The following is a 27510-nucleotide window of genomic DNA, read 5'->3' on the forward strand; positions in this document are numbered from 1 at the left end:
TTTAACAGTTCTGTTAAACAAAAGTAGATGGTGAAAACCATTAGTGGCATGATCAATAAACAAAACGAACATGTCTATTGATTGACTTGCGGAATCCCAGTCGCGTATGCAGAAGAAAATCAATTGTCTATAATCGCGCCTGGTATCCAATTGGTTTTGACATACGCCGTCTGCATTGTGGGATAAAGTGTAGCCGCAACATTTGCGATCGGACCCAGTCTGAGACGATCACACAAATTACGGTTGGCAATGTTGGGCGCATCCAGGAACAGGAAGTCAAAGAACAGCCAATCACAGCTAAAGGGGTAAGTTGTTTGTGTGTCCTGATGACAGTGATGTTACTTTTGCATATCGAGATACCTAGTGAACCTAAGTAAGGATGGGGACTGAATTTGATTTTTTGACCAGGCCCGAATAGTGAATCCGGATGAGACAAGTCATGGGTCTTAGGATAACTCCTCCACTTGAAACAACGGCTTTATTGCTGATATCCAGGTGATATTATAAGCGTACAACTGGGTGTTTAAGTTTTAAATCTTTTCTTCTGACGAACTAGACAACAACGCTGGAACTTTCTTGCTTTTTGCTACACTGGTACAACTTGTTTTAATAGGTCAAACGAATAACAGTCGTACTTAGCATTAGCTGCAAGCCTTACAGCCCACGGCTCCGATTCCATTTGTAAAATATTTGAATTCGGACGACCACGAATGATTCACCTGAATCGCAAGACGCCCGCCTCTGCTTGAAGTAACCAACTTGCTGCCTGGATGACTCGTTAGGCTAAAGCACTCCTCAGGCACAACGGATGTTTTTTCGCAGTACCTGCTCACCAAGGGGTTGTTCAACCACTGAGCCTAGTGACGTTTTAGTGCAGCTCATAATTTATTGCTCAAGTAATTCAAGGATATGCTTATATTTGGCTTTTTGTGCATCCACCAGTAGAAGTTAGTTCCATTTAAATTTGACCATAGAAGCAGCTTTCTTGCGGAGTCAATGGTCTGAGAGCAGCAGTCCCAGGGGGCAATTGTCAATACACCAATTGGCGTCTGACTTCACATTCCATCATTGTACTAGACAAAAAGGCGCCCCCGACCCCGTGTTCGACTTAAAGAACAGGATTTAATAACTTCGTTCTAGGGCAAAATACATACCCATAAAGAATAGCTGAAATGAAATACGCTCAGGAAAATTAAGCATTACAACAACCACTAACGGCATCCGCGTCGAGAGTATGACATCAGTGTTCAGCACCGATGCTTCGCTGCCGTACAACCATGATATCGTCGTTGTACATGGGCTGAAATACTATCAGGGCGCCTACACCTGACAAGAGGACGATTAGGGTTCAAAACTAAAGCCTTTGCTCAAAAACCTAGCCACAATGCAGCGGGGTTTGGGGGAAAATGCAAATACACTTCAAGCGTCTGTGGCGCTACCTGGTTGGGAAGCTCTGACACGCGGGCTAATTGATCTCCACAACCAGGTCGTCGTATCGATTATGAGTTGGGCATACCAATCCCATCGCTCAAGCGTGAGAATTCAGATAAGTCGAACTTGCGCTGGTTGAATAGTAGTAACACGTTCGCCTCGCATGTTAGGTGTCCGAAGTTCTAACCCGGCACTGCCATTGGATAGGCTTTGCTGATGAGCTCTAATAAGAGCGGAACCTGAGGCCACTGCTTCCCCCTTTCGTGTGGATTCACCAGAATAATTGCGCCAGGACAGGAGGACGACTGTTCAAACGAGAGTGATGTGAATGTGAACGAACATGCATTACCATTTCTACGGAACAAGTCGCCACATGTTCCAACCCGCAACCTGAAGGACAAGAAGACTGTGTTCATCATACCCCTAACCCTTGGCCGACCTGATATGAGAGACTCTGTGAATGTCGCGGGGACACTCCCCAGTGTTGCTCAACGGGTCTCTGAGGTGCGCAAACTGTTCACACCACGGTAAGTTCCAGTCTCTTCGTGATACTAACTGGACCGTTTTCAAATGGGAGACCGCTGTTGAGACCAGTGTGACCCAGGAACTCCAATTTACCCTGGGTGCATCTGATAAGGTGTTTAATTTCTACCTTAAGTTTTGCAGCAAAAACGCAGTTAGACACGCAGAAGCTGTTTCTAAAAGGAGGTTGTCAGAAGTCAACTGGCGATTGGCAGTTTCAGAATTTGTAGAATTTTTACATACACTAGTCTCGTTTAAAGAAATCCTCATTCTGGTCGGACACGACGATTCCGGTTAGTCTATGTCAGACAAGGCAACCACTGGTCCCTGTATTCTTAGGGCCACTTGCCAGTACCTGTATTCCACGATGCCAAGATTGGAACCAAAGAAATCCGATTGGCTGGAAAAATATCCCACGAATATACCTCCAGCGCATGATGGATGAGCCTAATCTAACACATATGTACAGGCGAACACATTCATGCTCAACCGACATGACTGGGCTACACGAGTTCTCCGGCAACAACCAAATAGATGTCTTATCGATCGACTGAGGAGCATGCCCCGCATATTAGTTGCTCTGTGCCCCGAATTCCGGCGCTGCTGAAGACATGCCTAGGTGACGAGCTTTAGTATGAACGAAACCTGATTCTGGTACTTCCCTGTTATGTCGTGGCGAGAAAGAAACAGAATGAACACCCCCGACCCCGTGTTCGACTTAAAGAACAGGATTTAGTAACTTCGTTCTAGGGCAAAATACATACCCATAAAGAATAGCTGAAATGAAATACGCTCAGGAAAATTAAGCATTACAACAACCACTAACGGCATCCGCGTCGAGAGTATGACATCAGTGTTCAGCACCGATGCTTCGCTGCCGTACAACCATGATATCGTCGTTGTACATGGGCTGAAATACTATCAGGGCGCCTACACCTGACAAGAGGACGATTAGGGTTCAAAACTAAAGCCTTTGCTCAAAAACCTAGCCACAATGCAGCGGGGTTTGGGGGAAAATGCAAATACACTTCAAGCGTCTGTGGCGCTACCTGGTTGGGAAGCTCTGACACGCGGGCTAATTGATCTCCACAACCAGGTCGTCGTATCGATTATGAGTTGGGCATACCAATCCCATCGCTCAAGCGTGAGAATTCAGATAAGTCGAACTTGCGCTGGTTGAATAGTAGTAACACGTTCGCCTCGCATGTTAGGTGTCCGAAGTTCTAACCCGGCACTGCCATTGGATAGGCTTTGCTGATGAGCTCTAATAAGAGCGGAACCTGAGGCCACTGCTTCCCCCTTTCGTGTGGATTCACCAGAATAATTGCGCCAGGACAGGGGGACGACTTTTCAAACGAGAGTGATGTGAATGTGAACGAACATGCATTACCATTTCTACGGAACAAGTCGCCACATGTTCCAACCCGCAACCTGAAGGACAAGAAGACTGTGTTCATCATACCCCTAACCCTTGGCCGACCTGATATGAGAGACTCTGTGAATGTCGCGGGGACACTCCCCAGTGTTGCTCAACGGGTCTCTGAGGTGCGCAAACTGTTCACACCACGGTAAGTTCCAGTCTCTTCGTGATACTAACTGGACCGTTTTCAAATGGGAGACCGCTGTTGAGACCAGTGTGACCCAGGAACTCCAATTTACCCTGGGTGCATCTGATAAGGTGTTTAATTTCTACCTTAAGTTTTGCAGCAAAAACGCAGTTAGACACGCAGAAGCTGTTTCTAAAAGGAGGTTGTCAGAAGTCAACTGGCGATTGGCAGTTTCAGAATTTGTAGAATTTTTACATACACTAGTCTCGTTTAAAGAAATCCTCATTCTGGTCGGACACGACGATTCCGGTTAGTCTATGTCAGACAAGGCAACCACTGGTCCCTGTATTCTTAGGGCCACTTGCCAGTACCTGTATTCCACGATGCCAAGATTGGAACCAAAGAAATCCGATTGGCTGGAAAAATATCCCACGAATATACCTCCAGCGCATGATGGATGAGCCTAATCTAACACATATGTACAGGCGAACACATTCATGCTCAACCGACATGACTGGGCTACACGAGTTCTCCGGCAACAACCAAATAGATGTCTTATCGATCGACTGAGGAGCATGCCCCGCATATTAGTTGCTCTGTGCCCCGAATTCCGGCGCTGCTGAAGACATGCCTAGGTGACGAGCTTTAGTATGAACGAAACCTGATTCTGGTACTTCCCTGTTATGTCGTGGCGAGAAAGAAACAGAATGAACAGTGTTCAGACAAGAGCGACATGAGCAGGAATACCAAAGGGAACTTATAAACACTGATTAAAAAAGGAGACCGGAACATTTCTATCGCATATTAGTCCTAGACACATGTAGTGGGACAACGTTGAATATATTCTTCGGAGGTTTTTTTTGCAACACATCTAAGCGTTATCATGCGGGCGAGACAATCACGTGCTACTGATTCTCAGGGTGCATGGAATATTGATCGACTGAATGAGGAGTCGGTTTGCACAAGGAGTGACCGGAGCTAGTCAGTGCGACGCCTCATGGGTCGCAGTGCTCGACCAACAAAAGAAATTCAAAAAGTGCACACGGTGCTTCATAATTGACTAGTTTCTAAGTTTACTAGTTTGTACCTACAGTGAGAGCAGTTAGTCCACGACACCTTATATCGGACAAGGGAATGGACTTGATTAACATATGCTTGTGTTTCAAGCAGCGCATTTGCTTCCCGGTTCCCGGTCGGTTCAAGGCCAGAGAGCTGTTTTAGGTCCTGACTAGACAGTGTTCCAGTTGTCCCATTTAGCAAGTGGAGTGATGAAGACGCTGGTGACCGAAAATGCTTGCCTCATCAAGGTGTGTGCGTCTGGACGTTGCGCCGTTTGACGGGGTTGCAGCTGCAATAGGGAGACTAAACTCCTTCCAAACAGGTCAATTGTTGTGAAGAACTGAGTCGAGTCACCTTTCAAAGCCTATAGTGCCGTTCTCCATGTGTGATAGTCGTCCATTGTCAGGCTCTGCAGAGATCTAAAGTGGAAGTTGCACTTTTTGATCTACCTGGAATATGTCTTAACAGCAGAAGTTTGGGCATCCCGACTTTTCACTGTTTTCCAGCTAATCGTGGATGTTTTAGAATGTGAACATCGCCGATTCATTCAGCCGACCTAAACAGAAGAATTAGTTTCGTATCCGACAGCATTCAAATCCAGTAGTGTTTGCTCATCCACGGCATTCGGTCTGTCTATTGAGTCCAAAGGATGTTCGCAATATGTATCAACCATTCGGCCAATGCAGCGAATATGCATGGTTTTCAGACAAGGGTTTTTGTTAGATCTAACTGCTGTTTCCACGCCAGTGCCAGAAAGACCTCACCGACAAGGGTACACAACAGCTTTATTCCAAACAAACGAGTGCGTGCGAGTGCAAAGGATACAACGGCCCCACGCTATTTAAAGGGTACTTTCTGACATTGATCCAGGCTGTCTGATAGGTGCTTAGTTAACTATCATCTTCAGCCATCGTGCTTCTAAGAAATGCCTGAACGCTGATCGTATTCGGTCGTGCTCCTGTAGCATGCCTGAACACTCATTGGCTTTTGTCGAATTGATTGAATGATTGACTGCCCTGGATGCTTGCCGGCTTTCCTATTGAGATTTTGGTGGAGTTTTAGGGCTACAGTAAGTTCCTGGCGTCCTGAGTTTACTTACTTTTCGCACGACTATCAACATCGTTATCGCTTCGCTGCCGTATAACCATGATTTATTTGAAGGCCTTATTGTGAAGAAAAGAACAAAGGTGGATATGGAAAGGACTTAGTGCTAGCATGCTACAGTCATTATGAGGTACTTGCACCTTCAGACACTCATCCAGGCAACCTGGATAAAAATTGACAACAAGGTCGCCAGTGAATATCGGTTGGCAGCCATATCCTGCAGCGTCCCCGAACCAGGTACATTGGGAATTACGCGGTCCCCATCCCAGTAGGCGAGTAGAACGGACAGCACTCAAACTTTCGTAATCTCCTTCATACTCCTCTGACAGGTCAAGGGTTAACCACCTCTCTGCTTCCGCCACTCTGGATTGGGCATGGGAAACAACACTCTTTTCGGCAAATGACGGTTCGGTTTAGGCAACACATGTCCCAACCAACGCAGCTTCTGGTGTTGGACACATGGTTCAATGGAAGCACCCGTTGCACAACCGAAAACTCGCTTTCTAACTGCCATCTTATGGATTCGCCGACACCAACTCACACGAGTTATGGTTCTGAGACAACGATTGTCGAACACCTGATGGCGTCTCAATTCCGCTGCTCGAACAGTCCAAGTCTCACAGCCATACAACAAAGCAGCTCTCATTGTAGCCTGATACACAGTGCCCTTGAGATGCATGAATAGGACGCTTTGCTCCCATATGTGTCACAAACTAGCCATCCGAGACCTAGAGATCCGGGCAGGCTACTATTGGGACAAATACAACTTGCAAGATCGCAAAACGCTACACGACTTCCAGTGCCTCTTCCTGAATTTTAAGTGGTGTGTTCAGTGACTACATGATCTTACACCTTGTGGGTGCAAAGTGCATACCCAAAAAACGAGATGACTCTGGTCAGTTCATCCAAAACACCTGTGCCTTCTCCTCCTCTTAGGAGACGAGAACGATGTCATCTGCATACTCCAGATAGACAAGATTTTCGTCACAGGCTATTTGAACACCGGGGGTTAGGAAGCATTCCAGCGTTCGTCTCATTGTCTCATCGACCAAGAAAGTAAATAGGAATGGAGGGGACACCGATTTGTGTGCGGAAGCTTTTGGAGAGCTCGCCGTATACTCTCACACGTCCGGAAGTCTGAGAATACAAGGAATGTATTATGTTCACAAACTTCCTGGGCATTCCTTGATGGGCAAGTGTGTCAAGGAGAACAGACCGGCCAATCGAGCCGAATGCGCCTTGCCAATCTAGAAATACTGGGATAGTGGGTCGCTTATACGTATGGAGTTCTTCTAGCACCTGACGAATTGTGAAAACTTGGTCAACACAACCTCTACCAGGCCTGAATCCCGCTTGTTCCCCAGATAGTGCACTAGCAGATAAGTCTCTTGTGGTGATTTATCACACCTCAGTTGTAGGTAACAGGTTAATGGCGCTAATTTGGGTAAAGTGTGAGTATTTTCTCTTAGCTTTGAGGGTGAGGGGAGATTAATGACTGCAGGCATACGACGAAACATCCTCGATAAATCCTTCAAAAATCCGAGACTGCCCTACCAACAAGGATGGCCATCCTTGATGGAAAATATCAGTCAAGCCCCCAGTTTAGTCATTTTGGAGCTGGCGGGTTCCGACCACTAAATTAGATTCTTCGGTTACCGCGCAGCAATGCGATCGAAACGATCATGGCGAATGTGGAGCGGTGATTCCTTGGCTTCGCTCATTCGACCATATTTTATCAAGAAACCTGTGTTTGTTGGGGTGAGTGCTTACACGAGTCCTGTGAACTGTCTGACAGCCAGCATATTTGAATTTGGTTGAAAACGGCAAGGCATTCAGTTTCATTTGGTTTGGTTCACCTCGACCGTGTCTCGACATCACAGATGGCCCTATTGTTACCGTCCACGCACAGCGGCCACAGACCAGGTTAACACAGATTCCCCTTCCGGCAACGGATATCTTATTCTATGTTGAGATCGAACCCATGTATATTCAACTTGACGATACCGTACCAGGTGCTCATCTCTCCACCTTCTAAGGCGGCAATACCATTCGAGACAAGGCATAAGAGCCAGTACAGGTTTTCAAGGCTTGCACTTGAGTTTCCCGGCTTCCTGGCCGAACCAATAAATTCATCGCCGCTGCACAGTTGCGTGAGATGTGACATTTTAAGTGTTCACTAAAAACCAGGTTGGATGTTTCATTGAGCCGTCAAAAGTTAGGAGTGCGTCTTGGATGCACTGGTAAAAATCTCAAGTGCACAAATTTCATAACAATAAGTATTGACCAGACTGCCCTTTGAATACATGAACCATTGTGAGCAAACTGTTTTCAGTTCTCCTTCTAAGGCCTTGGCCAATTGCATAAAGGCATATGTCACCGTTTCGTTTCGAGGATCAATCTCTTCTGTAGCTCTCTTGTCGGGTAGAATGACTGCGCGTCATTTTCCATACCAAGGTTTACCCGCGATTTTGTCTTACTGATGTTGACTACGAATACGGTTAGTCCCGCATGGTAGTTGACTTGATCAAGAACAGCTTAGAGACCTGCGTTTTGCCGAGTAAGACAGTCCCATTAGCATACTTGAGGTCTGCAGGCCAAATCTTCGAGCTCATTTGGACACTAGAACAAAGCAGTGAGAACTAAAAGGTTGCGGGGTAAATTTAATTTGTACGGTCTCTTTCACGTCAAAACGCATAAAAACATAACACACATACACAACTTTTAAAAGCCCATGACAACTCGGCTATCCAATGCTAGTGGTATCACCAGAAGTCCAATGACTGATGTTACAGAGCGTGCCCGTCTCAACATTGATGGCGAAACCAAACGCAGAGATCTCTTCACGGTGACCTCGGTTTCGGGCCAACATTCATTGGTTCTGATGATGGTAGAGTTTGTCGGTAGAACACCGAAAAGTGGGATAATCCATAATGACTTACAGTGGACTAGGTGGAAAGCAGAGAGGAGTTCAGTGAAACAGGCAGTGGTCCATTGCTAAATTTTTCCACAAACCGACGAAGAGTGAGTAACTTGTCCAGATAGCTTCTCATCCAGGGCGGCAACCACGTTGAACAGATTGCTATCGCAGATTCTTCGGTGATTACAGAAACAAAGATCTTGGGCAGTATAATCCTTTAGCTACCTTATCAGATCTCCAACATTATACTCTACAAACGGTATGCAGACATTTGAGTTTGCACAGACTATCCACCTTGAAAACCTGTATAACTGCTTGTAGAGTTTACATCCAAACCTCTTTTGGTGACAGTCTTGAATTTTTGGATGTTCGCTCTGTCATACGTAATGTTTAAACGTTTAGTATACGGCAAACCCTCGTGGACTGGGTAAATACAGTCTATAAGTGAACTTAGGTACGCACTTTGTTCGACCGTGTTAGTGTATGCATTCCTGACATTCTCTAGAAAAAAAAACAATTTAAAAAAATGCCGATTTCGTATTCCCTATCACTAATTAGAAGCCAATGAGTGAGTTACGGATTGATAGTCGTATCTTCTAGGAACGTGTATACTGCGTCATCATTGTCGCGGAGTCAAAGACATTCCCGGTTAAGACCTCAAATCAGAATCGATCGACTAGTTTGTTCAAGCAATGGACAAGGAAGCTATGCATAGTCTTCACTGACAAATGGATTTATTGAGTAGCTGTTGCGTGACCTTTACGACACGCTCGATCGTGCCACATCTGAATCTGCTGAGTTATCCGTCTAATAGGTAAACTCGGGGACTGCGCCTACCTGATGAGCCCCAAGAAGGGCGAAACCGGTCGTGGGCTGTCAAAGAGTTTTCAGCAACCTTGTGAGTAGTTTCCTTTATGTAAACTACGAATAGTTTAGTCGATATGAAATGCATTTTCCAAAACAGCCAGTGATCTGTGATGCCTCTTGACATGATTTAAAGGGTGTGGTACGGAGATCCAGAATTGGAAAAGTAACTGCAACACAATTGTAGGCATTCAATCAAAATGCCGTAAAATTGACGGAATACGGTGCATAATTCTACTTCCTTGTTTCAAAACTTCGGCGCATCTCATGCACAGAGAAAGAGATTGATCGATTATTTCCCCTCATAGTAGACAGTAAGGTGGCATTACAGACAGATATACACCTGAACTGAAGAATGACCACAGAATTTACATCTGTGCATGATCAGTGGTTTTGACCAGTCAACACTAAACAAAAACTCTAAAGTTTATTGTTAGACCCTTCTCGTAGGGTGCCTACAGTGAAAGGCTAATCTGCTAATTAAAAAAGACCTGGAGCTGACAGAGCAAGTCTTGGGGACGGTGCTCCCTTCATACCACAAATTCAAAAAACCTTGTCTATCGAGCAAAGCAGCAAAGACAGTCACACAAAGCGTCCAAGACATCTGACAGCACAGCTCTGCCTAAATTTCTCTTGGCATGAGAGGGATCTACTCAGGTTTACTTCAACATCAAGGTTTTTTGTGACCTCCGCCACACTTCCTCATTTTCTGAAAGACATTTGGTCCCACTGCAAAACAGATAAAAGATAAAAAGATAATCATTCAGCTGCAACACCCTTTCGGCGCCTAGCTGCCATGCCACCCAAAGGCAGCACGAGGGCTGGAATACTGCCAGGTTGCCCAAGCCTAGACAGGAGTCCAAGCTAGACAGTTTTCCTACTCACCCGACTAACATAACGTTCGTCAAAAGGCAACAATCTACACCAGACGTCTGCCTGTATGTCAAAACCGAAGACCGAATCGCCAGACGTGATTGGATCAGATGCTGAACAATATTTAGCACCTACACCATCAAGCTCTCATCGACAGGCAGAAAACATGCATAAGTCGTTCCTTATTTTCCTGCGCATGGAAGTGGACTGCACGTTCCTACGGAGGCTTGAATAACTGGTCGTCTACTTCCATGTAGCGTCGGCGTTGGAGCAACCGCACAATCCGAGCCTGGATATGCTGTGACCGCTTCTAGATTGAGAACCTATTCAACTGCTTTCCCTGGCAGTTTATTTGACGAACACCCATTCACTGAAACATCCGTTGCAAATGATTCGTTGGTTACATTGAATATATGATCAGTTCACTAAATAAACACCAGTGAATTTCACCAACAATAAGGGTGACTATACAACTTTAGAATGCATCGCCTTGCTAATGTGTGCATCGAATTCTGTAACGGTATAGGCGCGGTCTATAGAGCTGTCCAGATAACTGAACTGGCCAGCGAACACAAGTTCCTCTCCCTAGTTCCAGAAAGATACCCAAGAACATGGAAAACCAGAAACCATGCTTTGCAAATTTAAGATTATAACACACTGTGAAACAAAAGATCACCTCCGAAATTGTGTATTGGTTGCTGATCACTAACTAATCAGGATGCATAGTCCAACACTACTAGTCTTCCTATAGATGTAATTTCAATAATAAGGCACTGGATCCCTTCACATATGGTTTCATCAGGATTATGATGATAGACTCGAATATTCGTTGTGAAGAGAAACATTTAGACCGTCCGTTGTGAACCCTTAAATTTTCGAAAGTGTAGGATCGTGGAGCACGGAGTGTGTATGCAGACTTCTTAGTAAGGTACAGTTAGGAGCAAAGACGTGTCTATGGAGTCGAAAGATTCTGTGAAGTCGGTGGAAACAGTAGGTATTGATAGGCAATATGCATGACGCTGTCTAGTCATGAGCTACAATGAGCTCTTAGACAAGTTTATATTTATCGGTTATGCTTTCAAAAACTTGAAGGAAGCAATAAAGTAATGTGTTGACCGCAAAAAGAACGGTTTGCGATTGACAGCTATAAGCAGATGATCGACTGTACACTGCAGTCCAATGGGAATCTGTATCTTGATGTATTAAGCATCCCTGCAGTCTATTGCACGAAGCAGTACACTTCAGGAAAGTGAGGAAGACAACCGAAAAGCAATGTTCACCAAAATGCATTCCTCCTTGTGGGAGTCATCGAGAATGGGATGCACCGGTGAAATTCAACCAAAGTGCAGATCGGCAATTAAATGTTATCCGGTTCACGCTGACATACAGTATACCAAGGGATCAAGGGCGCCGGCTGGGCGTTTGTGAACAAGATATTATAAAGTGCGAGTCTAGCCGCGGAGATTCGTCTAGAGAACCGCAAATCAAAGTGGGACGAGCAGAACGTGAAACCTTCAAGCTCACTTCCTGGGTCCAAATGAACACTTTTTGGAGGATGCAGGCGTCACTGTAGTTTTAGAGCAGCTACGCACACGGTACCATGTTTGGTAAACTTGAACGCGACAGCTTTTCATATGGAAGACTCATGCGCAATATTTCGTTTGAGTGCGACTTAGTCACACTATCGATCAGACACGAGTGACGGAACGGTGCAACTACTAGCCGGTCGGTTGCGAATTCGAGTCTTTCTGGAGATTCACGAGATGGACGTTGTTGATCACGAAGAGTGATTGTTCTTTTCTGATGATGCTGTCAGTGACGATGATGAAGACACTGGGAAAACAATAATTTTATTCGTAGAACGCTAGTTCAAGTGAGCTTGCCGTCTAAATAACTACCCTTGATAAGTACTGTCAACTGCCAAAGAAAATATTGACCCTAGCAGACTACATTTATCTGCAAATTACACTGGCAGAAAGATACTCGACCTAGTCACTGGTTTACGATACTCCTTAACTGAATGCAATTTGCAAATGAGTGTCTCCCGCCACTTGCGTACATTTTGGCGTTCAAGTAGAGTAGTCTGATGGAACCTCGGGAACTACGCCTACCAGAGAAGTCTTAAGAAGGGTGAAACCGGTCGTGGGATGCCCAGTGAATTTTAGCAATCTCATGAGTAGTGTGCTTTGTGAGGATTATGCTTCTTGAAATGCATTTTGCCCTGTTACATGACCACTTTTCGTTTCCGAAGATATAAAGGCCGCGTTGGGCCGATGGTCAAATGGAACCCTGCGTTTGTAGGTTTCCATATGGTTGCTAGGTTTTTATAAAAAAAGACTGGATAAGAGTATCAGGGTTGCAGATGAGGAAGGAAAAAACGTAGCGAATCCGTAACGAGGCAGTCAGAAACAAGTTTTCGGTTGTTCAACGGGTACTTCCATTGAAGAATGTGTCCAGCAACCAAAGCTGCGTTAGTTGAGATCATCGTTTGCCAAAGAGAGTGTTGTTTTCCATGCCCAACTTAGAGTGGCGGAAGCGGAGGTGGTCAATCCTTGACCTGGCAGAGGGGTATGAACGAGACTACGATTCGAAACTACTCGCAAAGTTGCTGAAAACTCTTCGGATTTTTTAGCAACATTGTTAGTAGTTCCCCTTATGAAGATTACGAAACGTTTGGGCGCTGTCTGTGCTACTCGCCTTAGTTGCTGAAACTCTTCGGATTTTTTAGCAACATTGTTAGTAGTTCCCCTTATGAAGATTACGAAACGTTTGGGCGCTGTCTGTGCTACTCGCCTTCTAGGATGGGGACCGCGCAATCCCCACTGAGTCTGGTTGGAGAAGCTGCAAAACATGGCTGCCAGCCGATGTCAGTGGCGTTCTTGTTGTCAGTTTCTATCCGGATTGCCTGAATGAGTGTCTGGAGGTGTAGGCACCTCAGAATGTAGTAAACTAGCACCGAGTCCCCTCACCGTCTGCCTCTATTCTTTTCATACAATAGGAATTTCAAATAAATCATAGTTGCACGGCAGTGAAGCATCGGTGTTGAACACCGATGCTGTGCTGTCGACGATGATGGCGTCTGACTGAGTTCGTCTCATTCAAACAGGTATTGTTCTGGGGTTACTTAATAAGCGGCTCTGCTGTTTGCATTTTTAACACAGAAACTTTTTTGAAAACAAATTACATCTAAGCACCCCCACAGAAGTCAGGAGACAGTTCTCTGTAGTGGAATGTACTTGGCATAACAATGTGAAGAAAAGCTCATTGGATAGGAGGATCAAACTCCAGGTTCTGTCAACTGACACATCCCATGCTGTATTGTTAATGGTTGTTGTACAACCATGAACTGCACAACAACCATTAACAATACAGCATGGGATGTGTCAGTTGACAGAACCTGGAGTTTGATCCTCCTATCCAATGAGCTTTTCTTCACATTGTTATGCCAAGTACATTCCACTACAGAGAACTGTCTCCTGACTTCTGTGGGGGTGCTTAGATGTAATTTGTTTTCAAAAAAGTTTCTGTGTTAAAAATGCAAACAGCAGAGCCGCTTATTAAGTAACCCCAGAACAATACCTGTTTGAATGAGACGAACTCAGTCAGACGCCATCATCGTCGACAGCACAGCATCGGTGTTCAACACCGATGCTTCACTGCCGTGCAACTATGATTTATTTGAAATTCCTATTGTATGAAAAGAATAGAGGCAGACGGTGAGGGGACTCGGTGCTAGTTTACTACATTCTGAGGTGCCTACACCTCCAGACACTCATTCAGGCAATCCGGATAGAAACTGACAACAAGAACGCCACTGACATCGGCTGGCAGCCATGTTTTGCAGCTTCTCCAACCAGACTCAGTGGGGATTGCGCGGTCCCCATCCTAGAAGGCGAGTAGCACAGACAGCGCCCAAACGTTTCGTAATCTTCATAAGGGGAACTACTCACATTGTTATGCCAAGTACATTGCATTACAGAGAACTGTCTCCTGACTTCTGTGTGAGCGCTTAGATGTAATTTGTTTAAAAAAGAATTGGGTCATTATCACACAGCCTCAGTCTTCGAGGAATGTGTTATTAATCAACCCATTGTGTCCGGTTGCCCCTCGAAAGAATTAAACCTTATTCTCGACCTTTTAAAAGGTCACCAAAGGAAGATGGGTTTCTTGATTTGGAATAGTAAGTATAACGATGCAGCCGCCATACGCATGTGTAGATGCTGTATGCACCTGTATCCAAATGTAACGCGTCTACCGGTGGAAGGAGTGACTCAGAAACTCGAATAAACAGGGGAACATGAAGTTAGGTGCATCCTATATGGAAGCTCCTTGCGAAGTCCTAGCTTGAGATCCACATCAAGTCTTACGCATGATGTTTATTTAGACCCGAGGACATTTCAACGAGAAAAACGTCAAGTGTTATAACGATTGATGTGAGCGTTGAAGGCTGATTTGTCTAATGATAACATTGCAGAGGCGAATTGAAGAGCAACTACAGATATTTTGTCGTGCGTTCGAGCAGTCAGCTTTTAGTAGTATCAAACAACTAATCGAGTACCGAACATAATAAGGTAGGCTGTAAACCTATCCTTCGAACTGGAGAATTGAAATCACCAAAAGAAATCAGAAAGGTTGGAGAACTCTCATACTGTAATTCGACGGTAGGCCCTGTTAATATTGAACCTTGAACGATTTCTTTCTTCGTATCTTGTAGGAACGGTTATCGAGAGAGCAGAAAGACGGTGAGGAAAGCCAAATCCGAACGAACGATAGCAACGTGTCCCGGTGCCTGTGAAGACTCCGCGATTGAACCAAACCTCACAACAGTCGAAAGGAAAATCCGTCCACCACTAATCTCCCTATATCGCGGTGAAGTTGCAACCAGATCCAAAAGCCACGGCGATCTAAATCCAGATAATCCGAAAATGAAGAATCAGAGTGGTTGTTTATTTCAGACACACAAAAATACTCGTGATCAACCGCCCTACTATATCATCCACCCGGAATGGTTGAGTGAAATACCCACCATCCGAAGACTAGGGCTCTCACCAAGGCCTACACCCCTGCCTACCGCATCAACAGTCAACCAAGAGGAACATTCCCACTCGGTGTGGGAACTGAAGAGTAGTGTGGAATACAATAATGGCAATTTACACAGTCGTTGCAAAAGCGCACCTGCTAACAGACCGAGGAATCCAATTACGTGGGATTCGTGATGATAACAAAACCGTAGATGTGCGGAAATTCCAAGCAAATGTATTTAGGCATTGTGCAAAAAAACGAAAAAGTACATCTTATCAAGAGCGACCTTTTCTACTTCATTGGCTGCTGGATGATACGGCGGGTCGGATCCGTATGAGGTTTGGAGATGCTCGGCTGAGGTTTATCATGCATGGATTTAACGGTTTTGTCGTGGAAGTCAAGTTCTTCCTGAAATCGAATGTATAGATTTTAAGAAGGTTCATATAATTATAAGTGAAAAAATCAAATGAAGCAGAACAATGGCACGCTCGAAAGCAACAGTTGCTTTAAAATACTCACGCTATCCCCTCATACTAAGAGTTAGCCGTCTTCCACAAGGCCACCAGGAGGATCGATTTCAAACATACCCATCCGCTCATCATCTATGAGCGATGCACAAGTTACGTCCACCAAAAGCGAAGTGAATGAAGATGGAGTCGATAACCGGTGCGCCTGCAGTAGAAATTTCGTACAGACGTACAAAATTATCACTGGATGTGTCCAAGCTACATTTCTTAGTGAATTGCCGCCATGCACAATGGTCTCCAACCACGGGGCAGAGCTGACAACGCGTCTAAAGCTATGGCTTGAAAATAAGATCAAATTCTTGAATAGATACAAGGTTTGCTGTCATACAAACAAACCATACATTAAAAACGTCCAGCATTTACCTTGGTTAGCAGATCCGTAACGCGCACAGACGTAATCCTGAACAGAACGGAGTTGGTGTAAACAAACGATAAACATACTCAGAATTGTGTTCCGCCGCCTGCTTCATCAACTCAGACCGCGGAAGCGGTTTCTCCTCTGTTTCACGGACGTGCCGAGCAACTCGCATACCGCCGACTTTCACTGAAATTCAATTTTATGAGCGAAAATGATAAATCTGCCTACTCACCGGCTGGTGAATAAGATGTTTGCACTTGTTCCTCTTCGTCAGACATGGCGAAAAGTGTTGAGCAGATTACGGAGAAGTGAACAATTGGGCTGAAATGAGAGAGAGAAAAACTACTCAGTCGAGAATTTGAACAACAATTATCGCTTTCAATTTCACGTGACTTCACTTTCATTTGTACTTCATAAGCTTAGGTTTTGCGAACTAGAGGTTTACATCATCTGGTTAGGCCCTTCGCGGGCCACAGAATGGACTGTAATGACTTTTGAGCAGCTTTTCTTTTTTTACACCCATCGCATACGACGCAGACTAGAACGTACACTTGAAATATTAGTTAAATTGTTGTCACGTATGGGGGTATGTCGACAACCTTAGCCTGTGCTTAACTGGGCCTCATTCGCAACCTTTGTACATGCATGCTACGCCTACCCTTCCTGAAGAGGGTGCACCACACACGACCAGTTGGTGTGATAGAAACCGGCTAGTCTCCAGCTGCGATACGTTGGCGCATATATATATATATATATATATATATAAAATGGGGCGAGCTAGGCTTGGGCAACCTGACAGTATCCCAGCCCTCGTGCTTCCTTCGGGTGGCATGGCAGCTAGGCACCGAAAGGGCGCTACAGCTGAACGATTTATTTTATTTATTTATATATAATGTTGATGGCAAGGTTCGTCCAGTCCCTGAATCCGAGTTTCAGATATTTTGATCTAAACCTATACAGAAAACGGGTGAAAAGGTCCCTCGTTTTATTCAGGTCTACTGTGATAGAGGCCATCTTACCACTGGTCGATTTACAACCTTATTTTTACGTGAAGCTGAATACCGGTAGAGCAGACTGATTATCTCAATCAGTCCGTTAGTTGTTCGGTTATGAAAAATCGTGCCAAGGTGCGTTGGTTTAGGCTTTCACAGTTTCGTCGACCAAGGATAGTGAATGACAGCCATACATGCAGGAGGATAGAAAGAAAACGTTCAGCTGTAGCACCCTTTCGGTGCCTAGCTGTCATGCCACCCGAAGAAAGCACGAGGGCTGGGATACTGCCAGGTTGCCCAAGCCTAGACAGGGGAAGTCGAGAGGCGGAGGTCGGATTCGAACCATTGACCTTCCGGTCAGTAAATTCGCGCTCTTACCACTTGGGCCATCTCGCCCCTCAGGAGGATAGAATTGGACAAAGAGTCCTAATCGTCATCTAACATGACGTGGGCAAAATTACTGCGCAGGCAAAGTGTTTGCTGACTGCAACAGTCGTGGAGATTTCATGAACTTAGAGATGTACTTCAGTAACCTATAGCCTTCTACAAGGATAGAACAGGGGAGCAGCTAATTCGGCGAAGAACAAGTACAACGAATTTTTGCGTAGGGTTTAAAGGAACGGACAACGCTCTCAATATGATAGTATAAAAAGAAAGTCGCCGGCCCATCGTAAAAAAATACAGTCCAAACGCGAGGCAGCAAAATGAGGTAACGTTGGGGAATTTCCGATCAGTGGGTCCTAGAAGATGAACGTTGCCATCCAAAAGTGAGGTGGACAAATGACCAACGATAAGTAAGACGACCTCTGTCACTCTGGAGTACGGCGGACTCAAATCAGATGAGGAACTCTCTGACTTGTTTTATGCTTACGTTTAAATTAGGGCACATGAAACTCTAATTCAGGGGGCGGAAAAAACTTATTGTAGACAATTTAAACTGGAGTCAATCACTGACATGCTAATTCACATCCTATAACACAAACAACTATTTACCAGTCATTGATCGCCTTGATACCAATAAATTCCGTTATGACTTTACTTCCTTGAAATAGTCAGTGTCAACCGCTACCGAAGTTTGTCTGGTAGGAACAAGTATTGAGGCTCCAGTATAGGCCTTTGCCGTAAACTAGAACGAGAATGACTGCAGTCGGTCAGTCGACTGTTCCTTCATCGAAACTGCAAACTTCACCTGAGGTTTTCCAAGGGAGATAGGTTTAAGTTATGTTATTCACCTTAATGTTCGTTGGAAGAAGAAGCAAAGCTATCGACAGTGACGGAAACACCTGCTACTCCTTGAGCCAAAGATCATTATTAACGTGGGTTGTATATAAAGAGGAACTCCTCAGTTTACAGCTTGCTGACCGTGACTGTGATTTGTGGATCCCACAGATCAAAGCCGCCGAGACTGCGCCAGGCGAATTGCAGTTTATGACCACTCTTGTCGTATTTTTGCTTTCATTGACAATTAAGGAGTACGGGCCACACACGCTCTTTGTAAATCCTTGTTGTCTCCCTAGACCAGGGAAGTCTTTCAGTGTCCAGATCGCAGATGTTATTGTCATATTCTTGGGCTTAGCAAGTGTTTGTATTGTTCGAATCCTCGAGGTGGCTTCAGGCCCACCGCAACTCAAAAAGTGAACATGGGGTAACGTCCTAAGTAACCACATAGCTTTAGTCACGAGTGCGTTGATACCGACCACTGTAGTGCTGCTATCTTCGCGTTCAGTGTAATTCACTATGTGGTTTGAAAGATTAAACATCGGTTGCATAACCTGGCGGTTCAGAATCCTAGCAACAACCAGATTCCTGTAGAAACAACGGAGAACAACCAATTCTTAACACCTGAATCATGGTTTTGAGAGGTAATAACAACGTTACTCTCTTAAAGTGATCTGAACATTTGTTCAGCCTTTAGGTGTAGTCTGAAGACGCTACCGTAATCTCGGTCATTTTAATACACCAAAACTTGCGTGTAAGACAAGCTCTTTTATGTAACATTAGTAAGACTGACGAAGTCAGAATTACCAGAAACAGAATTACCACCATTGACAACAACAAAGAACATTTGCGCTTCACTGCTGTACATCGTTATCACCACTGACAGCACATCAGCCTTCAACACTGATGTTTCGCTGCCCTAACTGCCGTACACTGTCGTACCTGAATAAAACCTTTTAATGAAAAAAGGACATAAAAGGACTGAGGGCTATCCCACCACAAAAATCCGAAGTGTCGATAACGCCAACACTCAGTCAGACTGTGCGCCCGCACAGTTCTTTGCCCACCGATGTCCTTCCCAAACCACTTCCCACCACACAAACGTTACTGAGTCGTCTGATTATTAGTTATTTGACTGACGTGTCTTCTACAGCTCACTACCTATTAACAATGGATAAAATAACACCTTACTGAATTCACGATATTCTTTCTACATAGAAGCTTTCAACTTTCGTACTCAATGTCACATCGACAAACAGGCAATGCTCGCCGAGACCGTGTATTACCTTAAAATTGATTTACGCTGTGTCTGTGAAGCACGCATGCAAGACGAGTTATGCTTCTCATAACGCCAAGGATAAACTCATCTCTTTTGTATTCCACTCTCCGTGTGTCCGATGATGCAGAAGCGATGATCCGTGCAATATGTAGCGCGAGATTCGCACCCGTCCCCAGAGATAAAGGCATGTTGCTGGTCATCTTTTCAGGGTTCGGTTATCCACATAAAATCAAGCCTAACGCTTCTAGACATAAAAACGATGGATGTTCGTAGTGTCGGCAAATGCTCCAAAAGACTGCAGGTGTAACGCTTAGAAGGATAGTTTTTATCGAGAGTTATCCGGGTTCGTTCGTCAAGCATGAAATCCTGGCACTGTGATCTCAATTCGTTCGCCTGAGCTCCTTGAAATCACATTTGGGGGTCGATTTGGAGTCATTGCTTGTCACAGACGCGGAGAGCAACTTCTCCAGTTGTGTGCTGATCATCAGCTGCTTCTAACCAGTACGAAATTTTAGCATAAGCGTTCACATCACTTAACCATCAACTTTAAAACAGCCGTGAACCCACTTAGATCACGTGGCCATGAGTCACCAATGAAGAGCCACAATTCAAGACTGCCGTCCCTCCTGTGACACAACTTGATTCCAATCACACCACACTACGAACAGGCCTAAGAGTTCGTTTCCTTTCAGACCTTTGCAAGTCTGCAAAAAGCATGCCAGTGTACCATCTTCGAAGAAATACTAGAGCTCAATAATATCAATCTGAGCTAGTTGAACAATGCTCTACAATAAAGTAAAGCTGTACTGGTAGCAAGCATGTAGATGGAGCATGGCAAAATGTGAAAGCAGCTATGCTAATGGCGTTCGGTGCTGTTCGTCCGACTTTGCCGATACCATCCAGGTCTAATACGTCTAGATCGCTGATCGATGTCAGAAAATTCATACCAGCAGGCAAAATCGGCACAAGCATATAGTTTAAACACCAAATAGTGAGGAGCCCACCGAAAGACCGAGATTTGGTGGGCATCGAAAGCCCAGGAGGTGGAGAGGATTTCCGCCACCTGAAAAAGCTGTGCCTTATATAATTGATACGATCGACTGACCACAAGAAAGCAACGGCAAGTGAAACGATAGGCAGAAAAGATGACCTGTTAATTCAGCCGGAAAATACTGAGTGGAGAGATTGTTTCTTGCAACACGACTCCTGGGGTCAGTTCATACGTCGGAAGAATAATGTGCGGAATATGCGGATTGGAACGCGAGAAGGCACTAGGATCGGACGACCTGTTCCTCTTGAAGGATGGCGGAGAATCCGTGGTGGACCATCTGACAAAGCACAATGGTGGAGTATGGAGTGAAGAGAAAGTGCCTGCAGAGTGCGGCACGTCGACAGTTATTCGTCTCCAAAAAGGGTACGCGGACGACGTGCGAAAATCACCGTGGCATCAATCTGGCACCTGTGGCATTGAAGATGCTCTCTGGCCTTATTCTTTGCATCATCATCATCACCACTACACAAACAGGCAGTTTCGTGAAAAAGCGAGCTGGGTTTCATCCTGCAAAAGAGTGCATCGATCAAATTTTCACTCTCCGACAGAGTCTAGAACAACGACACAACTCCCAGCAACCAACAATGGTGGTCTTCCCTAACTTACAAGCTGCCTCTGGCTTTGTGAACCACCAGGTAGTGTCTATGGGACAAAAGTGCCCTCCATAAATTCCTCACGCTCTTTAAGTCGCTGCACGCCAACTCGCAGATATCGACTGTGAGACAGCTCTTCTTCGAAATAATGTCATATTGCAAAATATTAAATAATGTAAATAGTGCTGCCTCATGGTTTGGCATGCGCTTCGCACATGCAAAGTGTGCAGTGCTGCTGTAAGACTGGATTCGCTCGTACCCTAATCTTATGCTCGCGGATGAGATTGTTGAGATACTAGACAAATTTGTCTACCTTGGCAGCTGTACCAGTCGCGGTAGTCTCGTCAAAGATATTGATTCAATCGGATCGGGAAAGCTAGAGCAGCTTTCATGAACCTCCATCACCGATGGTGTAGGCGTGATATCAGCTTATCCGTCAAGGGTGGATTTTACAATGCTGCAGTGTTCTATGTATAACTGTAGGGGTAAGAAACTTGGCCGCTGCGCGCCAAGGACGTCAGAAGACTTTCAGTTTGACCACCGATATCTTCAGAGCGTTGTCCGAGTCTGGTGGGAGCACCCGATCAGTGATGCCGAAGTACATAGAATGGTTTCCGAAACAATAAACAGTCCAGTTGCATTATTCGGTACCCAGCTGCCATGCCATCCGAAACACAAGGGACGAAATATTGCCAAGTTGCCCAAGACAGAAGCAGTCAAGATGTGGAGGACGGGGTTGAACCACCAGCCTTCCGGTCAATAAGTTCGCGCCTTAATTGCTGAGCCATCTAGAGATGGATGAACTGATCACACTCCATTGGTTGCACTGCCTTGGGCACATGTTACGTATACCCGTCGATCGACTTCCTGGAACAGCACAACCACGCGAAGGGTGGAAACGATGCAGGCAAGGTCAATGACCTGATGGGGAGGTATAAAAACCAACACCAGCAAACTCATCTGTGCCGGTCATTGCCATCTCCTTTGATGGGGACTCCGGGAAGGGACACATCAATGGTTATAGATTGTCAGACATGGCCCAGTCAAGTCCCCAGTGACGCTCATGAATCCAAGGTATTGCCTTCAATGCATAGAAAAAATCGTTCAGCTATATGACCCTTTCGGTACCCAACTTCCATGCCACCAGAAGGAAGCGCGAGGGCTGGGATGCTGCAAGGCTGCGTAGATACCCTCCGATCTCCCCAATGGAAAGCGAACTGTCACCCAGATATTAACGCACCAGTGCGCCTCCAGTGCGTAGTCATCTACCTACCTGAACAAGTCATCGGTTGAGTCGTGTTTTTATAGTTGATGATGAATCAACCCCCAAAACGACCAGTTCAGCAATGTTCGACGGAGAGGCATTCCCACAATTGCATCAATATTTGACGGGTCGGATCAACGGTCATTTTTGTCGATAACGAAACCAAGGTACTCCATAAAACTCAAGGGGAACTCACATCTTCTTTCTTTAATGGAGATGCGTAGTCATTTGTCCGCCGATTGACGAAGTCCAACCGGAATGAAAGAGCTTCTTTAGTATATCCCAGGACCATTATGCCATCATGGTATGCGGCAACCACAACTACATCACACAGCATTCTGTCCATGAACTGCTGGAAGATTACTGGCGCAGTTTTCACTCAAATTGTTACACACTAGCGGTTCCTGCTACCCTGATTCCCTAGAAGGATTTCCCTTGGCGAAAGCCCGATTCAGGTTTGCGTGAAGACTCTTGAAGCCTCAACTTTCCAACGCCAAACCTTCGGCGTAAGCTGATGTACTTCGGTGCGTGATCAGGTATCCTTCTTACAAGTTCTGACCGAAAATAATTTGTTTCCGAGTGACGTATCGGTTTCAACTAGATAATGGTGAATCATTGATAGATTCTTCGACTGGTGGTGCTATTACCACAACATCGCAAACAATTTCTCGTTAGTTCGCCCCATAAAGATTGAACCTGAACGATAAATACATCTTCGACTGTATAGTTATACACTGTCGCTGAGTGGCACTTTAGTTATCACTGATTTGTCAAAAACACTCATCACATGCATGTAGACACCGTGTAAGTCACCAGGGATTATACTTCAAAAAACGTTACACCTCAGGCAAAGACGGAGTGCGACTGGAACAAACACCTGAAGACGCTGTTGTAGTGCATGTAGTATACGGTGTCTGTCATTTTGATTGATTCATATGTAAGTATTGGTGATGTACAACCTTGCTTACTGGGCTTTGGCTCATGAGCTTCGTTTCTGTTTTCCATCCACAGAAATTGTCGTGAACACCTGCCTTCAGAGAAACACTGTCCCGTGGTGCTTCCATAGCGTGCATATTACAGTGCATATGAACCAAATTAAGGCTCTATTTGTTGTTGAAATCCTACGGAGCATATGCTCCGTAATATTACATGAACTCCCCGTCGACCACAAAAATGAAAAATCGAAAAGCTGTGGTAATAATGATATTCCCGGGCTTCTTCGGAACAAACTCACGACACCTTTCAGAATAAGTACAACGTAATCAATATCTCGGTGGCAAACTGCCTCATTTTACTCTACACTAAGTTGCGGCCTTCACTTCTAGCTGGCTTCGACGCATGACCCAACGCCCAAGGTCAACCGAATTTTGCAATGGTCAGCACATTCAGATTAAAGCTGTTTAGTTTTATGTTTAGCACGATCATTTGTGCTGAATCTGTCATCCACTGTCTGACATTCTCACACTCGCGAATCCGCATCATGCCTTTTTGATGTCGCTCGCATTTTTCCTTCACTGATAGCCTGAGGTCTGCCGTGTTCACACTCCAGTGATTGGCGACCCTTATAAACGCACCCGAAGTTTACCTAAAGACACGGATTCACGGATTCACGGATTGATACACAGGATCGAGGCTTTTGCCCAAGTTTCCCGGGTCGGTTTTGTTCTTGTCGGTCAGTGGCTGTCGTTCACCTGAAAGGCACAAGTGAAAAAAGGGTGTAGCACTGCTCAGTCGAGAGGTTATAGGAAGCACTTCACGGATTCACGGATTCACGGATTCACGGATTCACGGATTCACGGATTCACGGATTCACGGATTCACGGATTCACGGATTCACGGATTCACGGATTCACGGATTGACCACCGATATCTTCAGAGCGTTGTCCGAGTCTGGTGGGAGCACCCGATCAGTGATGCCGAAGTACATAGAATGGTTTCCGAAACAATAAACAGTCCAGTTGCATTATTCGGTACCCAGCTGCCATGCCATCCGAAACACAAGGGACGAAATATTGCCAAGTTGCCCAAGACAGAAGCAGTCAAGATGTGGAGGACGGGGTTGAACCACCAGCCTTCCGGTCAATAAGTTCGCGCCTTAATTGCTGAGCCATCTAGAGATGGATGAACTGATCACACTCCATTGGTTGCACTGCCTTGGGCACATGTTACGTATACCCGTCGATCGACTTCCTGGAACAGCACAACCACGCGAAGGGTGGAAACGATGCAGGCAAGGTCAATGACCTGATGGGGAGGTATAAAAACCAACACCAGCAAACTCATCTGTGCCGGTCATTGCCATCTCCTTTGATGGGGACTCCGGGAAGGGACACATCAATGGTTATAGATTGTCAGACATGGCCCAGTCAAGTCCCCAGTGACGCTCATGAATCCAAGGTATTGCCTTCAATGCATAGAAAAAATCGTTCAGCTATATGACCCTTTCGGTACCCAACTTCCATGCCACCAGAAGGAAGCGCGAGGGCTGGGATGCTGCAAGGCTGCGTAGATACCCTCCGATCTCCCCAATGGAAAGCGAACTGTCACCCAGATATTAACGCACCAGTGCGCCTCCAGTGCGTAGTCATCTACCTACCTGAACAAGTCATCGGTTGAGTCGTGTTTTTATAGTTGATGATGAATCAACCCCCAAAACGACCAGTTCAGCAATGTTCGACGGAGAGGCATTCCCACAATTGCATCAATATTTGACGGGTCGGATCAACGGTCATTTTTGTCGATAACGAAACCAAGGTACTCCATAAAACTCAAGGGGAACTCACATCTTCTTTCTTTAATGGAGATGCGTAGTCATTTGTCCGCCGATTGACGAAGTCCAACCGGAATGAAAGAGCTTCTTTAGTATATCCCAGGACCATTATGCCATCATGGTATGCGGCAACCACAACTACATCACACAGCATTCTGTCCATGAACTGCTGGAAGATTACTGGCGCAGTTTTCACTCAAATTGTTACACACTAGCGGTTCCTGCTACCCTGATTCCCTAGAAGGATTTCCCTTGGCGAAAGCCCGATTCAGGTTTGCGTGAAGACTCTTGAAGCCTCAACTTTCCAACGCCAAACCTTCGGCGTAAGCTGATGTACTTCGGTGCGTGATCAGGTATCCTTCTTACAAGTTCTGACCGAAAATAATTTGTTTCCGAGTGACGTATCGGTTTCAACTAGATAATGGTGAATCATTGATAGATTCTTCGACTGGTGGTGCTATTACCACAACATCGCAAACAATTTCTCGTTAGTTCGCCCCATAAAGATTGAACCTGAACGATAAATACATCTTCGACTGTATAGTTATACACTGTCGCTGAGTGGCACTTTAGTTATCACTGATTTGTCAAAAACACTCATCACATGCATGTAGACACCGTGTAAGTCACCAGGGATTATACTTCAAAAAACGTTACACCTCAGGCAAAGACGGAGTGCGACTGGAACAAACACCTGAAGACGCTGTTGTAGTGCATGTAGTATACGGTGTCTGTCATTTTGATTGATTCATATGTAAGTATTGGTGATGTACAACCTTGCTTACTGGGCTTTGGCTCATGAGCTTCGTTTCTGTTTTCCATCCACAGAAATTGTCGTGAACACCTGCCTTCAGAGAAACACTGTCCCGTGGTGCTTCCATAGCGTGCATATTACAGTGCATATGAACCAAATTAAGGCTCTATTTGTTGTTGAAATCCTACGGAGCATATGCTCCGTAATATTACATGAACTCCCCGTCGACCACAAAAATGAAAAATCGAAAAGCTGTGGTAATAATGATATTCCCGGGCTTCTTCGGAACAAACTCACGACACCTTTCAGAATAAGTACAACGTAATCAATATCTCGGTGGCAAACTGCCTCATTTTACTCTACACTAAGTTGCGGCCTTCACTTCTAGCTGGCTTCGACGCATGACCCAACGCCCAAGGTCAACCGAATTTTGCAATGGTCAGCACATTCAGATTAAAGCTGTTTAGTTTTATGTTTAGCACGATCATTTGTGCTGAATCTGTCATCCACTGTCTGACATTCTCACACTCGCGAATCCGCATCATGCCTTTTTGATGTCGCTCGCATTTTTCCTTCACTGATAGCCTGAGGTCTGCCGTGTTCACACTCCAGTGATTGGCGACCCTTATAAACGCACCCGAAGTTTACCTAAAGACACGGATTCACGGATTCACGGATTGATACACAGGATCGAGGCTTTTGCCCAAGTTTCCCGGGTCGGTTTTGTTCTTGTCGGTCAGTGGCTGTCGTTCACCTGAAAGGCACAAGTGAAAAAAGGGTGTAGCACTGCTCTTTATGTTCTCAGCGCGGGGCAGAATGCTCGCTAGCGCGAGGATTCGCATAAATAAATGTCTAATAGTGCTTTAAATTGGGTTCGAGAAGGAGCATGTACAACCGCCGGAGGAAGGTCATTCCACGCAGCTACTACCCGAAATGAAAAAAAGTTTTGTCTAACGGATGTGTGTGCCCTGAGCTTGAAGATTTTCTTACTATGTCCCCGCCGGGTGTTTGCTGGGTCAACGGTAAAAAACCTGTTTGCCAAGCTTTGTTCAAACAGGGCGTAGGTAAGAATTAGGTCCCCTCGGAGGCGACGGTACTCCAGGGGAAAGAGATCAAGCATCGCGAGACGCGTTTCGTAGTCCACGGATTTGAGGCCGGCAACCATTCTAGTGGCGGCCCGCTGGACACGCTCGATGAGGGTAACGTCTTTCGTACGTCCTGAGTAGACAACTTGGTTGGCGTACTCCAGGAGCGGTCTGACGTAGGCCCCATAGAGTATTTGGAAGTCCATGCAAGACATAGGTTTAGATGAGAAAATACTTTCACAAAGATTTGGCGTTTGACGATATTCATTCGAAACCTTAA

The 27510-nt window shown here is 45.4% G+C and overlaps 3 protein-coding genes across 3 annotated transcripts; 2 read left to right on the forward strand and 1 right to left on the reverse strand.

Annotated features, from left to right (window-relative positions):
- Positions 1-16548, forward strand: T265_05057 (hypothetical protein; the record flags this gene model as incomplete). The annotated part of the gene is made up of 2 exons (XM_009169968.1): positions 1-305; positions 15032-16548. The coding sequence occupies 2 exons, from the start codon at positions 250-252 to the stop codon at positions 15531-15533; spliced, it is 558 nt and encodes a 185-aa protein (XP_009168232.1).
- T265_05059 (hypothetical protein) lies at positions 15032-27436 on the reverse strand (the record flags this gene model as incomplete). The annotated part of the gene is made up of 5 exons (XM_009169970.1): positions 15032-15747; positions 16230-16266; positions 16308-16410; positions 16457-16545; positions 27177-27436. 5 exons carry the CDS (start codon positions 27434-27436, stop codon positions 15631-15633), a joined length of 606 nt encoding a protein of 201 aa, XP_009168234.1.
- On the forward strand, positions 18453-18854 carry T265_05058 (hypothetical protein; the record flags this gene model as incomplete). Its single annotated transcript, XM_009169969.1, has 1 exon — positions 18453-18854. The coding sequence occupies one exon, from the start codon at positions 18453-18455 to the stop codon at positions 18852-18854; it is 402 nt and encodes a 133-aa protein (XP_009168233.1).
- Positions 27437-27510: the final 74 nt, after the last annotated feature.

The sequence above is a fragment of the Opisthorchis viverrini genome (assembly GCF_000715545.1).
Source record: "Opisthorchis viverrini unplaced genomic scaffold opera_v5_87, whole genome shotgun sequence".
Taxonomy (NCBI): domain Eukaryota; kingdom Metazoa; phylum Platyhelminthes; class Trematoda; order Opisthorchiida; family Opisthorchiidae; genus Opisthorchis; species Opisthorchis viverrini.